This window comes from Cervus canadensis, chromosome 24 (assembly GCF_019320065.1).
Source record: "Cervus canadensis isolate Bull #8, Minnesota chromosome 24, ASM1932006v1, whole genome shotgun sequence".
Lineage (NCBI taxonomy): Eukaryota > Metazoa > Chordata > Mammalia > Artiodactyla > Cervidae > Cervus > Cervus canadensis.
The window spans coordinates 36,485,566-36,507,903 of record NC_057409.1 but is presented as its reverse complement, the minus strand read 5'-3'; the positions used below and the strand labels follow the sequence as shown (position 1 = coordinate 36,507,903).

Below are 22,338 nucleotides of genomic sequence, written 5' to 3'. Positions count from 1 at the left end.
GACGGTAAAGCGTCTGCTTACAATGCCGGAGACCCAGGTTCGATCCCTTGGTCAGGAAGATCCCCTGGAGAAGGAAATGGCAACCCACTCCAGTATTCTTGCCTGGAAAATCCCATGGACCGAGGAGCCTGGTAGGCTACAGTCCGTGGGGTCGCAAAGAGTCGGACACCACTGAGCGACTTCACTTTCACTTTCAACACAGGAACTAGGTTAACTCATTCAGAAAAGTGTTCATTTTAGACCCTGAGGTGTGCTTTGTTTTGGATCCCTGGAGTTCATCTTGACATTCCTCCTCAACCCTCATAGTCTGGCCTGAAGTCACCTTTCAGTTCAATACCTCTAATTCCTCCCTTTTCCAAATGAACTCCATTCTACTCATGCTTTCCAATCCTAACTTTCAAAATTAAGGAGAATGCGCACATTGGGAGACAAATTTCCCAGTAGGACTTCTCTGCTCAAGTGTGATCATTTGGAAGGACTGGTAGATTTCCCAAGAGGAATGTTAAGGGCCAGATTATTCTCTGAATGTGGCCAGAATCACCATGGGATCCAAGTTTACCATCACAGTTCTGTCTTTTATACAAAGTGCCTTATCCTTAAACTCAAAGTAATGCTCTTACTAAACTTTCTTTTTTTTTTTCCATGTGAATTTGTTACTGCAAAAACTATGTTCCTCTCTTTGTGGGAATCAAGCCAAAAGACACAACCAAGCCAAAGATTCGAGAAGGAAGGATATATTGCTTGCAGCAATAAAGAACAGTGAGAATCTTTCCCAAAGTAGCGTCTCCCCAACAGGGAAAGTGGGTATTATGTTTTTCCTCTTTTGGTTTGGGGGGGAGGGACGCTGTTAAGTTTTAAGCTAAGAGTACATGTGTATTCAGGAAGGGGCTTGGTGGGTGGACAGTCCCTGATTTAGTGATTAAAGACATCAGGGTCAGAAAAGGTCAACAGCATCATTCCTTAGGTTCCAACTGATCTGGTGGTTGAGGCTTCAGGCTAATCATTTTCATTGAAAAGAACTGGCTGAATTCACAACTTATGCTGTATCTTTGCGGCTTCCCAGGTGGCTCAGTGGTAAAGAATCTGCCCGCCAAGCAGGAGACCTGGGTTCGATCCCTGGGTTGTGAAGATACCCTTGAGAAGGGACCGGCTACCCACTCCAGTATTCTGGCCTGGAGAATTCCATGGACAGTCCATGGGGTCGCAAAGAATCGGACGCGACTGAGTGACTTTCACTTTCACTGTATCTTTAGGAATGTTACTTCTACCTATGCCTGATAACAGTGTTTGCCCCCGCATTCTTTGGTTCCCTTAAGATCATTAACTACTATACAAAAGAATCTGAAGAAGATGAAAGAACTTAACTAAAAAAGATTAAGAAACTCCTCAGAAGACTGGGAGACCTGACAGACCTGCTTTTTAGATTTTGTTTTTTGAAAGCCCTGTTTTAAAAACTGAGGTCCGAGGAAGGAGGAAGGTGCCTCATTGCGAGGCCCCGCCCCTAAGCCTTAGGGCGGCAGTCCCTCCCTCTAGGGGAGGCGGGACTTCCCCCTCAGGGCAGCTACTTCCGGCGGAATCCGGAAAGATCTACGAAGAAGAGGCGGGACCAAAACTGCTCGGCCAATCTGGGCACGACGCCTTCACCGAGCCGGGCTCTAGTGCAGTAACTTGCTTTGGAGCATTAGCACCATGGCGTCTGGTTGCAGGATTGGCCCATCCATCCTCAACAGTGACCTGGCTAGTTTAGGGGCCGAGTGCCTCCGGATGCTGGACTCTGGGGCCGATTATCTGCACCTGGATGTAATGGACGGGTAACTCTCCGCGGGGTTCGGGCCTGGGTTGTCGCGTGGGGCGGGATAGGCTCCCCTTGACTGAGTACCTGTTAGGTGTACGGCGTCCCTGTGCCGCGAAGCCCCTCACTCTGAACGAGGTACTGAGGAAGGCGCCTGAGGTGGAAACCCAGGAGGCTCCGCTTGGAGGGGACCTGGGCTGCGACCGTGTCCCAGTCCTCATCTCCTCCCCTCCCCCTCACGTAACGTGTATTCTTCTAGCACTTAGCACCCGGAAGCGACCTTAAATCTCTAGGACCTGTCTCTCATTTTCAGTTGGAGAAACTGAGGCCCAAGGGGATAGGCATGACTTGCCCAAGCTCATATAGCTAGTTAGTGGCATTGCTGGGGAGACAGACTTGTATAACGATGACGAGCTTTGCACCTGGAGTGAGAACGCCCGAGTTCTGCCACTTGCTAGGTTACTTGGGACAAGCCATTTAACCTCGTTGAGCTTCAGTTTCATTCTGTGAAAAGTGGGAGTAATAACACTCTACCGCCCAGGCATCTTTGGAAGATGAAATGAGCTGATACAGGTAGTTTACAGTGCCTGGCGCATGGTAAATTTTCTATAATTGATGATAATTGTTGTCTCATTGTTCGAATTTTGATTTTCCTATCTATTTTCTCTTCAGGCACCCTGCTCTTCAGGGAGGTCAGTTTTTTGTAAGTAATTTTTAAGCACTGTAGTTATAGCCCATAATCAATATTGTTTGAAATCAGATTGATGATAGTTTCATAAGTTGGTTATAAAATGAGGAACAAAGCTAGAGAAAACAGTTAATACTCCCTCAGGGTTACATACCTTGTGACAGAGTTGCAACTTGGCATTTGCCACACTGCACTGATAACTGCCTTAAGATCAAAACAGCCATTAACCATGGTTTGGGGTAGAAGAGTAAATTTATTGCAAATAGGTAAAATCTCTGTGTACCCTCATGCAAATCTGCAAATTCGTGTTTTTTACAAAAATTACCAGTCATTTCCCTTTTCGGTGTCACTCATGAAAGATTCGTCTTCTTTGGTCTGGTTAGATCTGCTGTTTCTCTTTTCCATTTCATTCAGTTACTTCAACACTGTGCCCAACTGTTTAATGGCAAAATCTTGACCTTAAAATTCTCTTCTGTCAATGGGATTTCCCAGGCATGAACACTGGAGTGGATTGCCATTTCCTTCTCCAAAATATTACTTCTTCCAAAACCTAGATTTTTAGTTTGCTATCACATGTAATTCTACTTATGTACTTTGTTTTTTGACACTCTTGCTTGAAAGCCCTGACCTTCCAAAAGGTACTGTTACTGGAGTATGTACTCACAGATGGGTAGCTACATTTTTGTGTCTGAGATATAGAATGAGACAAAATTCTGGGTCGCTTAGGAGTCTCAGGATAGAACAGACTTCCCAGGTGGTGCTAGTGGTAAAGAACTAGTGTCTGCTAATGCAGGAGACACAGGAGACATGGGTTTGATCCTTGGGTTGGAAAGATCCCCTGGAGGAGGAAATGGCAACCCACTCCAGTATTCTTGCCTAGAAAAATCTCATGGACAAAGGAGCCTGGCAGGCTGCGGTCCATAGGGTTGCAAAGAGTTGGATACAACTGAAGTGACTTAGCACATATGAGTATAGTCTGAGCATGTTTAAGTGAATGAATGGAGAAAACAATTTGTCCCAGTTTACCAATCAGAATATCAGTGATAACAATAGTTAATAATAAATATAGAGCTCATAAAGAACACTCGATTGTTTCTGTTCTAATACTTTTTTTTAGAGATTTTTTTTCTTTTTACTTTATTTTTTTATTGAAGGATAATTGCTTTACAGAATTTTGTTGTTTTCTGTCAAACCTCAACATGAATTAGCCATAGGTATACATATATCCCCTGTTCTAATACTTTTTGTGAATTATCTCATGCAGCCCCATGAGCCTGCTGCTGTTATCAACACCAGAGTTGACAGTGCAGAGTCTAATATAAAGAGAGATTAAGTTCCCTTGTAGCTAGGAAATGGTGGAACCAGGATTGGAAGCAGGTAACGGTTTGTTTTGTCTCAGAAACTGTCTTCTCTGGGTACTCGGCTTACCAAGAATGATTAAGATATTGTCTGTCTCTGAGAGACAGCTAATTTATATTTTTGTTGTTTATTTGATATCTCCTGCTGCGTGGTAAACTCCCTGGAAGCAGAGCTCACCTCTGTTCTCTGCAGGAAAAGTACTTTGGGAGGCCTAGTTATAATTGGTTGGATGAATGGCTTTATCATAATAGAGGTATCTTCTAAGAAATCTCTTGCCCCTCCCAGGCCTATGGCAGTCCTCAAGCTTGTTAAGTAAATGTATTTGTTTTTCATTGACTCCTTTCCCCTTTTACTGAGAAACATCTTGGTTTGAAAATAAGCAAATTTTGCATACACTATTTTAAAAACCTTCCCCTGTTAAGCATCACAATTTTGAGTTACTTTCATTCCCCTTTTGCAAAAGGAAACCAGTTGGGGAGGTTCAGCCCCTTCCCCAGTGTCCCATCAGAAGAGGCAGAGCCTGGCTAAACTGCAGTGCCGCTTAGGCCCGGGGTATGAAAGAGGGGCTGCGGACTCCCTCCACGTTCTGCCTCCATCCTTTTCCTTTTCCTTGCCCCTTAAAAATCTCCCAAGAGTACATCGAGCTTGATGCACTGGTTTTCTGGTCCTCTCTCTTTCCCTGAAGTCCCCACTGTGTCTTCTGATTAAACTGAAGGACTTAGAAAGTCAGGAACAAGTTTTGGAAACACTGTCGGGTGGAGCACTAGTGTGGTTGGATATTTGAAGTAAAGGACAGGTGGATTTTTCTGGAAAAGAAAATTGGAGAGCATATAAACATAAATGTGTCTTGACAGGAAGTGACTGGAAATGTATTGGTCTTGTAAGTATAGGAACAGAGCAAATAAGCAATTTCTAAATTAGTTGTTGTCTAGTTGCTAAGTTATGTCCAGCTCTTTGTTACCCCATGAACTGCAGCATGCCAGGCTTCCCTGTCCTTCACTGTCTCCTAGAGTTTGGTCTTGTTGATTGAGTTGGTGATGCCATCCAACCATCGCATTCTCTGTCGCCCCCTTTTCCTCCTGCATTGTCTTTCCCAGCATCAGGGTGTTTTCCTTTGAGTTGGCTCTTCTCATCAGATGACCAAAGTATTGGAGCTTCAGCATCAGTCCTTCTAATGAATATTCAGGTTTAATTTCCTTTAGGATTGACTAGTTTGATCTTGTTGTCCAAGGGACTCTCAAGAGTCTTCTAAGCACCACAATTCAAAAGCATCAGTTCTTTGGTGCTAAGCCTTCTTTATGGTCCAACTCTCACATCTCTACATGAGTACTTGAAAACCATACCTTTGACTACATGGACATTTTTCAGCAAAGTGATGTCTCTGCTTTTTAATATGCTGTCTAGGTTTGTCATAACTTTCCTTCCAAGGAGCAGTAGTAGTGTTAGTCACTCAGTCATGTCCAACTCTTTGCGACCCAGTGGACTATAGCCTCCCAGGCTCCTATGTCCATGAAATTCTCCAGGCAAGAATACTGGAGTGGGTTGCCATTTTCTTCTCCAGGGGATCTTCCCCACCCAGGGCTGGAACCCAGGTCTCCTGTATTGCAGGCATATTCTTTACCACTGCACCGCCTGGGAAGCCCTCCAAGGAGCAAGTGTCTTTTAATTTTTTAATTTCATGGCTGCAGTCACCATCTACAGTGAATATGGAGCCCAGGAAAATAAAAGTTTGTCTCTGTTTCCACTTTTTCCCCTTCTCTTTGCCATGAAGTGATGAGGCCAGATGGCATGATACTAGTTTTTAGAATGTGAAGTTTTAAGCCAGCTTTTTCACTCTCCTCTTTCACCCTCATCAAGAGGCTTTTTAGGTCCTTTTCCCTTTCTGCCATCAAAGTAGTATCATCTGCATGTCTGAGGTTGTTAATATTTCTCCTGGATATCTTGATCCAGCTTTTGATTTCATCCAGCTCACCATTTCGCATGATGTATTCTGCATATAAGTTAAATAAATAGGGTGATAGTATATGGCCTTGCCGTACTCCTTTCCCAATTTTGAACCAGTTCATTGTTCCATGTCTGGTCTAACTGTTGCTTCTTCACCTGCATACAGGTTTCTTAGGAGGTAGGTAAGATGGTCTGGTATTTCTATCTCTTTAAGAATTTTCCCACAGTTTGTTGTGATTCACACAGTCAAAGGCTTTAGCATAGTCAATGAAGCAGAAATAGATGTTTTTCTGAGATTCACTTGCTTTTTCTATGATCTAGTGGATGCTGGCAATTTGATCTCTGGTTCCTCTGCCTTTTCTAAATCCAGCATGTACATCTGGAAGTTCTCAGTTCACATATTGCTGAAGCCTACCTTGAAGGATGCTGAGCATTACCTTGCTAGCATGTGAAATGAGTGCAATTGTGTCGTAGTTTGAGCACTCTTTGGCATTGCCTTTCTTTGGGATTGGAATGAAAACTGACCTTCTCCAGTCCTGTGTCTACTGCTGAGTTTTCCAAATTTGCTGGCGTGCTGAGAGCAGCACTTTAACAGCATCATCTTTTACAATTTTAGATAGTTCGGCTGGAATTCCATCACCTCCACTAGTTTTTTCATAGTAATGCTTCCTAAGGACCACTTCACACTCCAGGATGTCTGGCTCTAGGTGAGTGAGCCCACCATCATGGTTATCCTGGTGGTTAAGACCTCTTTTGTATAGTTCTTGTATGCATTCTTGCCACCTCTTCTTAATCTCTTCTGCTTTTGTTAGGTCCTTACCATTTCTGTCCTTTATCATGCTCATCCTTGCATGAAATATTCCTTTGATATCTCCAGTTTTCTTGAAGAGATCTCTGTTCTTTCCCATTTTGTTTTCCTCTATTTTGCATTGTTCATTTAAGAAGGCCTTCTTATCTCTGCTTTTCTTTGAAACTCTGCATTCAGTTGGGTATATCTTTCCATTTTTTCCTTGCGTTTCACTTCTCTTAGCTGTTTGTAAAACCACCTCAGACAACCGTTTTGCCTTCTTGTATTTCTTTTTCTTGGGGATGGTTTTGGTTACTTCCTGCTACACAGTGTTATGAACTTCTGTCCATGGCTCTTCAGGCACTCTACCCAGATGTTACCCTTGAATTTATTCATTGCCTCCACTGCATAATCAATCATGAGTAGTTTGATTTAGGTCAAATCTGAATGGCCTAGTGCCTTTCTCTACTTTTTTCAATTTCAGCCTGAATGTTGCAGTAAGGAGCTCATGACCTGAGCCACATTCAGCTCCAGGTCTTGACTTTGCTGACTGTGTAGAGTTTTGAGCTGCAAAGAGTATAATCAGTCTGATTTTGGTACTGACCATCTGGTGATGTCCATGTGTAGAGTCATCTCCTATTGTTGGAAGAGGGTGTTTGCTATGACCAGTGTGTTCTCTCAACAGAGTGTCTCTGTTAGCCTTTTCCCTGCTTCATTTTGCCATTCATTTGTTCATTCCCTGCTTCATTAACAGGCAAGCCAAACTTGCCTGTTAATCCAGGTAACTCTTATGCATTCCAATCGTCTGTGATGAAAAGGACATCTTTTATTTCGGTGTTAGTTCTAGAAGGTTTTGGAGGTTTTCATAGAACCATTCAACTTCAGCTTCTTTGGCTTTAGTGGTTGGAGCATAGAGTTGGATTACTGTGATACTGAATAATTCTCAGGATCATTCTTGTTGTTTTGAGATTGCACCCAAGTACTGTATTTTGGACTCTTTTGTTGACTGTGAGGCCTACTCCATTTCTTTCAATGGATTCTTGCCCTCAGTAGTAGATACGATGGTCATCTGAATTAAATTCACCCATTCCAGTCCATTTTAGTTCACTAAGATGTCATTGTTGACCGTATCCAATTTACCTGGATTCATGGACCTAACATTCCAGGTTCCTGTGCTGTATTGTTCTTTATAGCTTTGGACTTTACTTTCCCCACCGTGTACATCCACTGCTGAGCGTCATTTCCACTTTGGCCCAGCCTCCTCGTCCTGTGTGGAGCTGTTTCTCCGCTCCGCTCCTGTAGCATGTTGGACACCTACTGACCCGGGGGACTCATCTTTCAGTGTCATATCTTTGTGCCTTTTCATGTACTGTTTACGGGTTCTCTAGGCAAGAATACTGGAGCCGTTTGCCCTTCCCTCCTCCAGTGGACCACGTTTTATCACGTCCATCTTGGTGGCCCTGCACTGCATGACTCAGCTTTATTGAGGTCACAAGCCCCTTCTCCATGACAAGGCTGTAAATCCGTGAAGGGGTCCTAAGTTAGTTAGGACGATTTAAAAGCCAGGGAGATTTCACAGTAGTACTAGATATCTGACTTTTGAAAAACTTGCAGAAATTTCCAGTACTGGGCGCACAGTTTCACAGGCCGCCATTAGCCAGGCCAGATCTTCTTCGTTTGTCCCTTGTCTCCTTCTGCCCTATTTCAGTCCTCCATGCTATCTGCCAACCCAGCCACCCCCACCCCCGCCTGCTTGCTCTCTCTTAAGACTCTCCTCCCTTGGACTCTTTTTTCAGTTAGTTATTAATTGTCAGTGAAGGGCAGACAGGCCTGGCAGATAAGAGCCTGAACTTTGGAGCTAGGTTGACTGCCTCCTGCACTTACTGGTTGTGTGAGCTTGAGCCTCTTTCTCATCTATAAAAATACAGGTAACAGTGGTACCTGTCCCACCGAATTGTTGGTGTGATTTTAATGAGTTAATATGTTCAAATTGTTTAGAATGGTGGTTGTCCTGTATAATTTTTTATTAACCCGCATCCTGCCTGCTTGTCATCTAAGCTCAGGACTTTGGCGCTGGCTGCTAAGTTGCTTCAGTCGTGTCTGCCTCTTTGTGACCCCATGGACTGTAGCCAGCCAGGCTCCTCTGTCCATGGGATTCTCCAGGCAAGAATACTGGAGTGGGTTGCTGTGCCCTCCTCCAGGGGATCTTCCCAACCCATGGAGCGAACCTGTGTCTCTTATGTCTCCTGCGTTGGCAGGCAGGTTCTTCACCACTAGCACCGCCTGGGAAGCCCCATGGTTTCTTCTCTTTGACAACACTTCCCACCCCACCACCACCCCGCTGCATCTTATCAGAAAAATCCCGTCAATTGCTGTCCTTGTTTCCCTTTTTACTATTTACTGCCATTTACCAACCCCTCTTGCCTTGCTTCTTCCAATTTACTGCTCAGTCGATTGTGCTAATACTGTATTGTTTCCATCTTAATTTTCCATTGCTTCTCTGATGGCTCAGCTGGTAAAGAATCCACCTGCAATGCGGGAGACCTGGGTTTGATCCCTGACTTGGGAAGATCCCCTGGAGAAGGGAAAGGCTACCCACTCCAGTATTCTAGCCTGGAGAATTCCATGGACCGTATAGAACATGGGGTTGCGAAGAGTCAGACGTGACTGAGCGACTTTGACTTTTCTCTTTTAAAACCTCACTTGATGAGGATTGAAGTTCAAACTGTGAGCCTGGCATTCTGTATCATTCAACGTGACACAGTCCTGCCTCGTATTTTATTCATAATAGCCAAGGTGGGCAACACCATCTCCTTTTCTTTGAGCTTAACTTAGTTTTCTCTACCTTTGCTTCTTTCTTTCCCCATCTTTACACATTCCGTTAGTTCTGTAATTCCATGACCTGGGGGTTCCCTGGTGGCTCAGATGGTAAAGAATCTGCCTGTAACGTGGGAAACCTGGATTTGATCCCTGGGTTGAAAAGGTCCCCTGGAGAAGGAAATGGCAACCCACTCCAGTGTTTTTGCCTGAAGAATTCCATGGACATGAACCCCATGATCTATCCCTTTTAAAAAAAATGCTGTTCTACTTGCCTCTGGAACAATTACCTTATATTGCATACTTTAGCTTTTCTCTATAGTCCTCATTCAGGGTAATGCCTACTACTTTAACAAAAGAAAGCCTAGATTTCAGTGGCTTAATGTTATAAAGTTTATTTTTCCTTCATGTAGTAGTTTGGTGTGAATGTCCTTCCATGCAGAAATTCAGGGACGTCAGAGTCCCCTTCCATCCCCCGTCTCTACCTTAAGGGCCTCTTTCCTGGCAGAAGGGTAAAATGAGAACAGAACAGGAATATATTCAACCTTCTGGGCTCTGCAGTGACAGACATCACTTGTGTTCACATTTCACAGCCCATTTGTGAGAACTAGTCACCTGGCCCCCTGGTTTTAAAGGGAGTTGGGAAATGTGGTCCTGGGCAAAGCTGCCTTCCTGCCAACAACTATACTGTGGCAGTCAGTCATGAATTGTGGTGAGTCATTAGCCATCTCTTAGTATCAGTGAGATTGTAAACTTTTCTGTGGTGAGCAGAGAAACTCATATTTTTTTAAATAAAATATAGTGCTCTGAAGCACCCAGCCTAAATGTTGAAGTGAGCTCGTGATACAACAAGAGACCTGGAGTAGGTAACTATCTTGGGTCTGATATCAGAAAGCCTTAATTTGAATCCTGCCCCAACGAATTATTAACTGGGTGACTTGAGGAAGTTATCTGTTCTGTGCTCCTTAAATGGAGATAATAATGGCATCTACTTCAGAGGGCTGTTGTGAGGATGAAATAAAATAAGGTACAATATCTAGTATGTTACAAACCTTCAGTCAGTGGTGGTTATTAATATACATTAGATTTCTTTATTGATAATCTTTAAGGAAGCTTAAATAAACTTGTCATTTTGTGCCCTGTGATAGAGGTGGATTAGAGATAGCCACAGGTGACCTGTGATAGGCTTAAGATTTGAGAAACCCATATCAGAGTCTTGAACTTCCTAACTAGTATGTGACTTGGGCAAGTCATATAACTTTTGGGGCTTTGATTTTGTCATCCTTCATTTCTTCCTGTCAGGGGTTTTGAATTATAGCGTTAAATTGGTAAATTATGTGACATTATGACTTACTGGAATATCAAGGAGTTACTGCTCAGTGAAACTGAAATTCTATGGGTATTTTTAGTGTTTAATACTGATACTGATGTTAAATATTAAATTGAAAAATATTACAGTCACAGATAATTTCCTCTTTGTCTATCAGGATACATTTTGAGAAAAATACAGAGACTGAATTGAAAACATTTTCAGAGTAAGATTTTGTTTGTCTTATAGGCATTTTGTTCCCAACATCACCTTTGGTCACCCTGTGGTAGAAAGCCTCCGAAAGCAGCTAGGCCAGGACCCTTTCTTTGGTAAGTGGGTGTTTACGCCATCTGAAGCTGAGTATCTTGCTCAAGTAAAGGGGAAGTAGCTGGTTGATTTCTCAGCCTCCAGTTTCACAGCATACGCTTTTCCCTTCTCTCTGTGCTGGGACTTCACTGGCCTCCTGTCAGAAGCCGAACTTGCCCGCCTCAGGGCCGAGGCACTTTGGCTAGTCTCTTTGCCTAAAAAACTGTGTTCCCTTGGTCATTGCTACTTCATCTTTCCGCCTCAGATCCTTTGTTGTTTTTTCTTCAGAGAGCCCTGTCTTAAATTAACCTTTTTACCTTGCTGATTTTCTTTGAATTTCTTAGAATTTCTTTCAATCTGTGATTGCTTTTATCAGACTCTAAGCTCCTTTAGGGCAGGATTTCATTCACTTGGTTTGCTGTGGTTTTCCCAGAGCTTAGCGTAGACACACAGCTGAGGCTCAATGTGATTGTTAAATGAACTTAGGAATCGGTTGATTTATGGTCTAGACGAGGAGTTGATTCATGGAAATTGGAGCTTTCTACAGGTCTTTGTATGCTCCACTTCAGTGTTGTAGGATAATGTGAATTAAGGTTTTTTTTAAGATCACAGAGTGACCTAGAAGTTACTCCTGTGGAACGTAGATTCAGTCCACATATCCTTGTCACTGCTGCTGATGTTTTAATCTAAGCTAGCAGAGCCTGTCTTGCCGGATCTCTGGTACACAGAAGACATTTGGTTAGTTTTTATAAATAATGTGTGTTTTTGTAATTCATTACTTAATTTTAGTAAAACTTATATTTTTTTATTGACCTGTTGTGGACCAGTTTTATGAAGGGCTCCAGCTGTGCTGTTCAGTATGGTAGCCACTGGTCTCGTGTAGCCACTAGGTCAGCTAAAATGAACAGTTGTTTCTTAGTGGCATAGACTGCATTACAGGTTCTCAGCAGCCACGTGCGTCCTGTCCCAGTGAGTGGTGGAACGCCGCTGCCACTGCAGGAGGCTGTCCCGCCTCTGTAGGCCTGTCCACTTCGAAGGCACTGACTTTATCAAATCATGTGACAGGAGGGAAACTGTTCCACCAACATGTTCACTGTTTTGAAATTTCCGAATAATGGAGTATAATCCTCTGATTACCTGAACTTTTTTTTTTTTTAATTAACGTTTTGGAAGCTGAATTTTCCAGGGTAAATTTATCCTTAACAACTGTTGGAGTTGGATGAAATAGTGTCTTTGCTCTCTTGCGCATTGTACAATGGCCACAGAATCCTCCACTCTGGCTTTGTGTGGATTTAACGTATGTATATATTTGTCTTTTTCCCTTTTAGTTGATCTCCCAACTGTTACTTCTCACTGCGGTTTGACTCCCCTCCTGTCTGTGCCCCTTCTCCTACCAGCTCAGCTGCCACCCCCACCCCCCCACAATCTATTATTTCATTCCTATTTTTAGTTTGTCATTTGCTGACAAACTTGCTAATCAATCTTACAAGAAGACAATCTCAAGTAAAGATTTCATATGCTTTAGTGTTTGTGACCTTTGTTTTTTATATTATATGTTGTTTGTTTAATTTTTGGATACCGGTTGTTGGTTAATTGGTGCATTATATATCTTAGGAGTTAGATCACAAGTTGTATATATAACTGCTAAAGCTTTTAACAATTCAGTCCCAATATTGAGTAGAATTTACTGTCTTAAGAAGTAAAGTGGTAGGGAAAAGTCATTTTTGCTCTTAACCTGAATCAGCGGTCTTCAAGTATGGTCTGAGGACCTGTGGGAATCCTTTTCGGATGGTTCGTGATGTCAAAACTATTTGTAGTTCGATTTGTAAGTTATTTGTACTAATGGTGCAGAAGCAGTGGTGAATGAGTCTGCTGATGCCCTAGCCAGAAATAAGGCTGTTTGACTGAACAGGTTACTATAGGTCGTCGTGATGTTCTTACACACCACGCATGCCTTCACAGTAAGTATCCTTGATAAGTTAGAACAGGTGATGGATTTAGTAAATCTTGATCCTTGAGCGCACGTCTCTTTAGTATTTTGTGTGACGAAGTGGGAAGGTAATATGTACAAAGCCCTTCTGTTGAATCCTGGAGGATGATTGTTTCCTTGAGGAAAACCACTCATTTCATTGTCTTGAGCTGTAAACTGCAAGTGCTCATTCTTTCGCAAACACCGTTTCCATTAAAAGAATAACTGACAATGAACTGTGGTTATCAGACTTAGGTATTTTCCTAATACTGTCTTTAAAATTAACTCAGTGGACCTGTCACTTCAAAGAAAGCAGCTCATCAGTTTTCATTGCCACTGACAAAAGTTAGAGTTCGTAAGTGAAAATTGGAACTTTGGAAAACTTATATTTGCTGCTTTGAGCTTGACAGCTTCCCAATGCTTACAGCTTTTTTGATCATATCTGTAGTGACATTGACACATGTGGGTTTTGGATAGTATATAAAGAAATGTGTCACTGTTTGGGAGATCTGTGTAACTCAGTGAACCAGTAGTACTTAAAAGAGCATTCAAAATACAGACTAACGAGTTTCAGCGTTAACAAAGTGTGGAAGGGTCACTGGCAGGGTTTACAGATCCCGCATTGCCAGTGATCTTTCATACTGCTTGTTGAGTTTTGGGGTATAAATGGTACAATATCCAAACTTGAGTGAAAAGGCTATGTGTATAGGGACGCCTCCTTTTCTGTGCCTTTTTTTCCCCTACTATAAAACAACAGATTTGAATGCAGAGCGGATGTGAGAATACAGATGTATTCTCTTAAGCCAGGCACTACGTACTCGCAAAAATGTAAAATAATGGGACTCTTACCTTAACATGTAATGAATTTATATTTATTATCATTATTTTTAATGACTGACTAAGTAGACACTAAGGCTTCCCTCATGTTTCACTTGGTAAAGAATCTGTCTGCAATGCGGGAACCCAGCTTCGATCCCTGACTCAGGGAAGATCGTCTGGAGAAGGACATGGCAACCCACTCCAGTATTCTTGCCTGGAGAACCCCATGGACTGAAAAGCCTGACAGGCTACGGTCCATGGAGTCACAGAGTCAGACACAACTGAAGTGACTTAGCACACACAAGTAGACACTAAAAGTTTTTTTTTAGTTTGCCTTTCTAATACATTAAATATTGATAAATACAAACCACATCATCAGTATTGGGGTGGGGGAGTCTTCAGGAATTTTTAAGAGTGCAGAAGGAGCCTGACAGTAAAACATTTGAGAAATGTGTTGTAATTACAGGTAGAGTCGCTGAGCCATTGATCCCCCGAACACCAGAGATTGGCCAGTGATGGTTGCTGGCGGTGACTGCACGCTGGAAATTGAGTAGCGATGACTTAGCTGTCTAGCCTGGTGACTCAGGAATGAGTAGACTTGACCTTGTAAACCAGATTGAATTTTTCTTGATTATGATATGAAGGAAAAAACACCAAATTGAGTTTATCTTCTGAAAACAAAGTTTTGCCTATTAAAATATGTTCTATTTTTGTTACTTTTATTAGTTTAGAAATATAAATGTTAGTCTTGACTTCATTAATCAGGCTCTATACTCCGTTTTCCTGATGTTTTTCACAGCCTTGTTGCATTTTATAAATCTTTGCTACTGAGTTCTGGAATATTAGATTTTTTTTTTTCTTTAACGTAGCTTTGCTGGGTCAGAAATGTGCTCTCTGTTACAAAATAAAAAGCTCAAAACTCTCCTCATTACTATCTGTCTGGCACAGGAGTGTTCACTATTCTCTTCTTTCCTGCATCATTTCTTATTTTCACTTCTTTTAAGCTGCCCTCTCTTTGCCGTGAAATGCTATTAATATTATGTTTTAAGTTGAGATGTTTAAGAAGGCCACACTCATTTCTTCCCAAACATTTTCATATGATTTGAGCTTTAGATTTAAGGACCTTTGGCAGGCTGCTTCTGGTTGACTTGTTCTTTCCTCTGAGTCTGTTCCTCCTTTTGCAGTGGTCTGCCTCTTAGTTGGTGACACTTCCGTTCTAGCTCCTTAGGCCCACATCCTTGCACCATCTGACCCTTGTCTCACTCTGCATATCTGAGCCACAGCAGCTCCTGTTGGCCCTGCCTTTAGAAAATATCCGGAATCCCCACCACTGCTCACCATCTGCAGTCACTAGTTTTATTGCCTTGATCTTCAATTTTAGTATATGTGCTGCCGAAGCGAGCACTTGCCTTGATCTTCAAAGTCAGATCTAAGTACTGCAGTATTTGTTCTGTGTCATTCAAAATAAAACCTGATGGTCTGCAGAGTTCTGTAGTTTTATCCAGTGTTTCTCTGACCTCATCCTCTTTCCCCAGTGGGGCGCCCCCGCTGACTCCATCAACACTGGCTTTATTTTTTACCAACTTTATTTGTATTCACTCCTTTATTTGTCTCCCTCACTAAGAATGTAATCTTAAGTTTTTTACAATGGTATTTCCTGAATCTGAACTTAGGTTTCCTGATTTCTAGTTACTACTTCTCATAAATAGTGCCGCAGGCTTTTTGTGCAAAAATGTTGGATTTTTTTTGATAAATGTGTTTAACCAAAACCTTATCTTAAGGATGCAGGGAAGCTATCTGTGCCGAAGTATGACTTCTATTTAACAATTATCATGATGCCAGAAGAGTCCATATCTGAAATAGCAAAAACTACAGATTGACTTCAATAATAGGAGCAGCTGTTTTCCTTTTCGTGATACTTAGGGGATGTGTCTTTCCTTTCCAGACATGCACATGATGGTGTCCAGGCCGGAACAGTGGGTGAAACCAATGGCTGTAGCAGGAGCCAATCAATATACCTTTCATCTCGAGGCTGCTGACAACCCAGGAGCTTTGATCAAAGACATTCGGGAGAACGGAATGAAGGTAAGAGCTTAGCAGTGAGGGTGATGTTTTATACTACTCATTCTCAGAGTTGGGAAGGTTTGGTGGAAGGCCCAAAATGATAGGTGAAGACCAGACATAGGCAGCTGTTCTTCAGCTTTGAAGCTAGACTTTAAGTATAAAGTGTTTGTCAGATAAAATTAATACATTGTACTAATGTTTTCTAGAAATTGCTACCTTTTAGAAACATTTGCTTGTGATATCCATTTTGACTTAAAAAAAAGATTACAGCTGAACAATTTATGTACCTATTCCATTCTTTAAGAATAGAGCTTCCTACTGGGCCTGATAAGCCACAATAATGTAATATGGAAATAGTTATTGATGTGATGTAGCAAATTTGTTTGTTACAGGTTGGCCTTGCTATCAAACCAGGAACTTCAGTTGAGTATTTGGCACCATGGGCTAATCAAATAGATATGGCCTTGGTTATGACAGTGGAACCTGGGTTTGGAGGGCAGAAATTCATGGAAGATATGATGCCAAAGGTAAAAAGAAGTATTTGGTTCTGGAGTAAGGTTTTTTATTGTGTATATTCATTCAGTAAGCATGTATTGGGCTACTTGTATGTTTGTGCCTTGCTCTGAAGGTGGGGAGATGGGGGTGCCTACATATCATTGGAATATGGGATGAGAGAGGCCCAGAAAGATTTAGGTTTGGAGATCAGAAGAGATACCACATGTTAGTGTTTTTGTTTCCAAAACCATTGGAAACTGTTCTATAACCTAAGATATCTCTCTTGGGAATTTTCGTTGACTGTTGAGGGTTTTATCTTTGCCTTGTTTCTGTGAACTATATTTTCTGCAAAGCCATGACAAATTCAATGCCATTTGCCAAACAGAACAAAGCTTGCTTTTATAAAAGTTTGTTTCAGTATATTAAGATAGTTTTCCCTAGTCATAACTACTATTGATGTGTTTGGTGTGTTTTCCCTCTACCTCTCCACTTAGGAGTCATTTATTTCCTTGTGTACATCTAGGTTCATTGGTTGAGGACCCAGTTCCCATCTTTGGACATTGAGGTGGATGGGGGAGTAGGTCCTGACACCATCCATAAGTGCGCAGAGGTAAGACGGCTTCTTGACGGCAACCTGGACTGATTTGCTTTCAAATGTAATGCCAGGACGGGTCTTGTTTGCCAGAGAGATTCCCCCTACACTTCCTAACTAGTCTTCCTTTCTTGGAAAAGTATTTGTTTGTTTAAATGTAAAACTAGGAAAGTAAACAGTAAGTCCTGGCTATCTCAGTAATGATGAAAAAATTCTTTGAAAGAGGAATGTGCTGACTGCCAGCCTGAGGAGTATCATTGAGAAGCTCCAGGGCCTTTGAGAGTTTTCCAAAATAGGCAATCTTCCTATTTTGTGGGGTTTTTTTTTTTTTTTTTTTTGCTTCCAGTGTTTTGTGTAAATGCCACACACTTTTCTGCTTGATACTTATCAAAAGCTTGACTGTGATCAGTATGGGATGACACTGGACAGACAATTAGTGAGCATATATCTTTTGACCCCGTTAGAATTCATTTTTACTGAACTGTGCTTTGTCATTAATGCTGTTTTTGCTTACGTTGAGACATATTAAGTTGTAATGCTAGAAAATGATGTTTATTTCATTTTTATGAGGAACATTGTTGGACAGTGCACTGTATCATAGCACAACAGTATCTCTCTCATTGGAGAAATTTTCCTCAGTTTCAGCGGTTCTCTCAATGGCCCCCCTTTCTTTCAGCTCTGAATCATATAACAGGTTGGATTTTCCTCCCTGAGTCAAATCTCAGATAAATTTGCACTCATTTTTGTAAGTTTTTACTTGGTTCTACTCTTTGATTTCGTATTGAAAATCATCTTGAAAATCTTTTTTAAGCCACCTCAAAATCATTCTGGAATGCAGTGAAGCATACATTAAGAATATGTTCCATTTCTACTGGCATCAAAATGAGAAGATATTTAAATGTAGTGTCACTGTGTTTTATGGATCATCTCACATTTTAACAGTAATTGTCCTGTTAGACTGTCTGCAAATTCTTCTACATAGTTCAAAGATGAAAACATTGATTTTTTTTTAGGAGCTGAGGGGGCATTGGTACACTTGGGGAAAACTTTAATAGAGGTGAAGATTAAAGATTAAACCTTACCTAAGTATTAGCAGAGATGCACTATAGTTTATTTAGAAGAGGGTTAGGGGTTACCAAAAAGTCAGTGTTTCTTAGACATGTTTAAAAATAATTTCACATTCTCTTTTAAGCATTTCAGCTTCTTTCTTCATTGAACTAGCTGCTTAGGTATGTTCGTCTTGAAGTGGCCTTTACACAGTTTAAGTGCTGGCTGCCAGCTATAAGGGTGGACGCTCTAGTCTGGGAGCTCTGTTTTAGGTTTTCCCACATCTCCCTTTGAGGCGTAACCTGAAGTGTTCACTTCTTTCAGGCAGGAGCTAACATGATTGTGTCTGGCAGTGCCATTATGAGGAGTGAAGACCCCAGATCTGTGATCAACCTGTTAAGAAACGTTTGCTCAGAAGCTGCTCAGAAACGTTCTCTTGATCGATGAAACAACAAGGAGCCCAGCCGTTCTGCTTAGGAGATCTCCTTTTTACTGGAAAACAAGAATATTGACTACCAATGTTACCACAGTTGAGGCAGTGCTGCTTTTCTGAGCAATTACTCATTCCAGTGACTAAAATCCATTATGCAGAATGTTCCAAGAGGTTAGAAATTGGTGTGTATAACTATGTTTTTAGTGATGGAATTGAGAGATTAGTGTGATAAAATACCGTTTTTACTGGGAGATTTGATTTTTATAAAGAGTAAAAATATGGCTGTATTAAGGTTACAAGCAGAAAAGTACCTTAATGCCCAAGGAAGGCATGTAAGCTACTATGAAAAACAAATTTTTTTTCTGAATTTCTAAAAATAATTTTCTTTGGTTTCTTTTACTGTTTTCTGAAAGCAAAACAGTTCTTCAGTTTTTCCTGTTTCATGTCATTTTTGATCTGTGTGTGTGATAACTAAGTTTGCATCTGACTAGGAATGGCATACTTACTCTCCTAGCTTCAAAAACATTTATTTTTTACTTTGCACCTTATATTTGATACATTAAAAAAAAAAGTGTATTATGAAGCCCAGGGATTTTCAAGTTGTCTGTTCTAAAATATGAGCACAAGTTTTATCAGGGTATTTTGTTAGCTTTCCTAGAAGGACAGATTATTTAGTGATTTCCCCCCTACCCCGCCATTTCCACTTTTTCTTAATTATACACACTATTCCTAAGGACATAATGTTTTGCTAGCTCTATGTTAAAAAAAGAAAAAAGACCTCTATTTAGAAGTAATATTAAGTTGAATCCTGACCCTTCTATTTGTTTGATCTTAGCAAACCAAATCAGCCAACCTCTTTGAGCTTCTATTAACTGATTTATACATTGAATGTAATTATGAGAGTGTGGTATTCTGTTGAGGATTAAGAGATTATTATATATGTAAAGCTTCCACTATTCCTAGAATTGTAATGGTGTGGAATTGAACATGCCAAGGCAAAGTAACTATTATATAAATTTATGTTTTGTAGATTATAAAGTATGTTGATACAGTCTCACTAAACCTACAGAGTCAGTCCTATAAATGGTAAAACAGGTGTGTTTGTCCCCATTTTAAAAAAAAAATGAAGATACTGAAACTCATCAACAGGCTGGTACCATGGAAAGAATCCAGGAAAGCATAGGATTTCTGGTCTGTACTCTTTTTTTTAATAGATGGAGCGCTTAAGAGGTGGGTTAAGCAAAGGAAGCTTAATTGTCTTATTTCCAGTCTAAACTAGAAAAACCAATGGCTAAGAATATTCTGCAACTAATGACTTTTGACTCCAAGGATATATATTTTTTTAATCCAAGAAAGACCAGATAGGCTAATATATGACAAGGTACTGAGTTAATCCATACACTATTTATGATTGTGTCCCAAATTACACTTTGACAGTAGATATGTATTACCTACTTCATTCTTGTAAATACTCTTGCTGTGTAATACACATGGCAAGAAATAATAGGACCAATGTCATTAAACGTTTTCAGGCTACTATGAGTTTTGAGAAGTAAGGTTTGGAAAATAGGAACGTTAACACTTTTAAGCATGGAATAGAGCTTCCTTGGTTTCTTCTGTGTTTTCAAGGTAAAATTTTATTTCTTACTGTCTGTTTTTATTTTGGCTTAGGAAAGGCTTTGCCACACAGATAGGAGATGACGAGGCATATGGAAATAGACACAGGCAACACAAGGCATATAGAAATAACTTTTTAATTAAAAAACTTACATAGAAGATTATAATATCAGACATGACAAAAAAAATTGAATTTATTTGCCTGGACAACTTGGGTTTGTTCTGGCTTTTGTTTTTTAAAAAATAAATGTACAGTAAAACTACAAGCAAAAATTTGTCAGTATTGAATTGGAAATTTTTTCTTTAGAGAGACTAGTATAATTTCCAGTCTCTAACAAAACCTTACTGTCATATCCCGCAGATTAGGCCAGATGGCTAGGATTGTCAGTTATATGGGTACTACAACTTGAATAACCTGTTTTACATGAGAAAAAGTGATTCATATAAATTGTCCTCAATTTTTACATAGGAAAAAATAATGTAATAGCATCAAAAGAGATTTTACGTAATGTACACTCCAGTATCCAATACTGAAGTATTAACTTTTTAAGAATTTTAATTATCTCTCTAGGATACAAGTAAGAATAGATGCCTGTTTGAATAGAGGAAGCAATGGTAAGGAGTGACCAAATGAACTACAAGTACAATAATATACTAATGGGAATTTCCTGTTTGTTGCTCATTTTAAGTGGGGTGTTTATGAGATACATAAAGCTCAAATCTTAAAAGATTAGTTTTAAAATACACTAATATTTAACTCACCTTTGCTTTTCTTATTCTGTTAGGAGTGAATAGAAAATAACCTGTGTTTAACCCAACAGATTATCAGTGATTTCAAATAAAGTATTATGTTAACCTGGTATAGAAATTTCCATAAATAACTTCTATTAAATATGTTTTTTAAAAGTCTGGACTACTAAAAGGGATGTTTTTAGATGTCCAATATCATTGGAAATCTGTGCTTCTTTATAGTGCAGCTGATATTTCATGGGATAATTCATACATGCATTTTTCAAGTGGAGTGGTCACTGTTTTTTAAAACTACTTAGATGTGTGTATATGTATGCATGTATACTCTATACACACATATTTTTATATTCTTAATATATTTCTGAGGCAATTTAAGATTAACCATTTGTATAGAAAAAAAAGGAGCTGTCCTTTGATACACAGGGGTGTGTGTGTGGGTATAAGTTGTTTAAAAATTATTTACCCAGTAATGTGATTTGACAGCAAATTACAGCAGTTAATTTCCTGGTACTTGTGATCTGCATCAAACACAAATGACGAGCACTTGTTGGTCAGTGAAAAGCTCCTTACTTGTGGCTTCAGGAAGGAAAATGAAACTAACTTGCCTGTTTCATAAACGGCATGAAAGGTCAGCGTGCACTCTGTGCTCACACTCTGGAACTGCGCCTGGAGGGGCTGGAGGACAGGCTGGCTCTTCTCTCCTGTTTTCCCACTCGTTACACCGTTCTCTTCGCCTGTGCCCTGTCACCTATTTTTTTTCATATGAGTAAGTCCTAGACCAAGGGGTTTGTACTCTTCCATTCCGTCTGCTTGCCTTTTTGGGTGGTGGCCATTCTCTGGCACACTGGCGCAGAAGGCTTCGCCGTGGAAAGCTGGGCTTGATCTTTCAACCTGATCATTTTTTTCATCTTGGCATAATAAGGCTTCTATGTCTTCATCCTTCAGCGGAAAAGCCCGTCGTTCCCACCACAAAGACTGAAAGAGAAAACATTTTCAGTTTCAGCTAATTTGTTTCAGTTCATATCTCAGATAATCTGTAGATGTCAATTTTGTAATAACCATTGTTCAGTACAAATTCTTATTTGGTCCTAAGTATCTAGCAACGTAAAGTGGGACGTAACTGAGGATTATTTAATAGGAACCTTTTGGAATTATTTTTTCACTTTGCCTCTTCCAAGAAGAGGGAAATGCTGCTATTAGGGAGTACTGGTCTTCATTTTAAGCCTAGGTGCATGTTGGGGAAATTCCCTTAAATGTGTTTGGGTCATCTTCTTCAGTATCTCCATTTTCATTCCATTATTATTATAGACACCTATTAACTTTTCTGTCTCTGAGCTTTCTATGACTTGCCTCTTAATTTCTATTATCTCTACTCTCTTTATTCTAGATGTTATTCTTTTCCAATATCTACTTATGAAAAACAGTGCAAGAACTTTACAGATGCAGTGTAGAAAGCACTCCTGTTGAGGTTAAAACTGGACAGATGGGGAGACAAAATCTTTTGTAAGGGGAAGAGAAATAACCTTTCTATGTGCCAGGTGACATTCTAC

The 22,338-nt window shown here is 40.5% G+C and overlaps 2 protein-coding genes across 10 annotated transcripts in view; one reads left to right on the top strand and one right to left on the bottom strand.

Moving 5' to 3' along the window:
- The first annotated feature begins 1,599 nt into the window (after window positions 1-1,599).
- On the top strand, window positions 1,600-19,005 carry RPE (ribulose-5-phosphate-3-epimerase). 5 transcript variants are annotated; one of them, XM_043445999.1, is made up of 7 exons: window positions 1,605-1,800; window positions 2,465-2,484; window positions 10,946-11,025; window positions 15,736-15,875; window positions 16,247-16,381; window positions 16,873-16,959; window positions 18,313-19,005. In XM_043445999.1, exons 1-7 carry the CDS (start codon window positions 1,690-1,692, stop codon window positions 18,433-18,435), a joined length of 696 nt encoding a protein of 231 aa, XP_043301934.1. In that variant the 5' UTR covers window positions 1,605-1,689; the 3' UTR covers window positions 18,436-19,005. The 5 variants fall into 5 exon arrangements, with proteins under 5 accessions (XP_043301935.1, XP_043301934.1, XP_043301936.1 ...); XM_043446002.1 differs by having other exon boundaries at window positions 1,695-1,811; window positions 2,465-2,495; XM_043446003.1 differs by having other exon boundaries at window positions 1,704-1,800; window positions 2,465-2,495.
- A 1,154-nt stretch (window positions 19,006-20,159) lies between these two features.
- KANSL1L (KAT8 regulatory NSL complex subunit 1 like) overlaps window positions 20,160-22,338 on the bottom strand; it is a 123,656-nt gene continuing 121,477 nt past the window's right edge. For all 5 annotated transcript variants that reach the window (XM_043445996.1, XM_043445995.1, XM_043445997.1 and 2 more), the window contains exon 15: window positions 20,160-21,763. In XM_043445996.1, coding sequence (XP_043301931.1) covers window positions 21,533-21,763 — 231 coding nt within the window. In that variant the 3' untranslated portion in view covers window positions 20,160-21,532. The remainder of the gene's footprint in view (window positions 21,764-22,338) is intronic.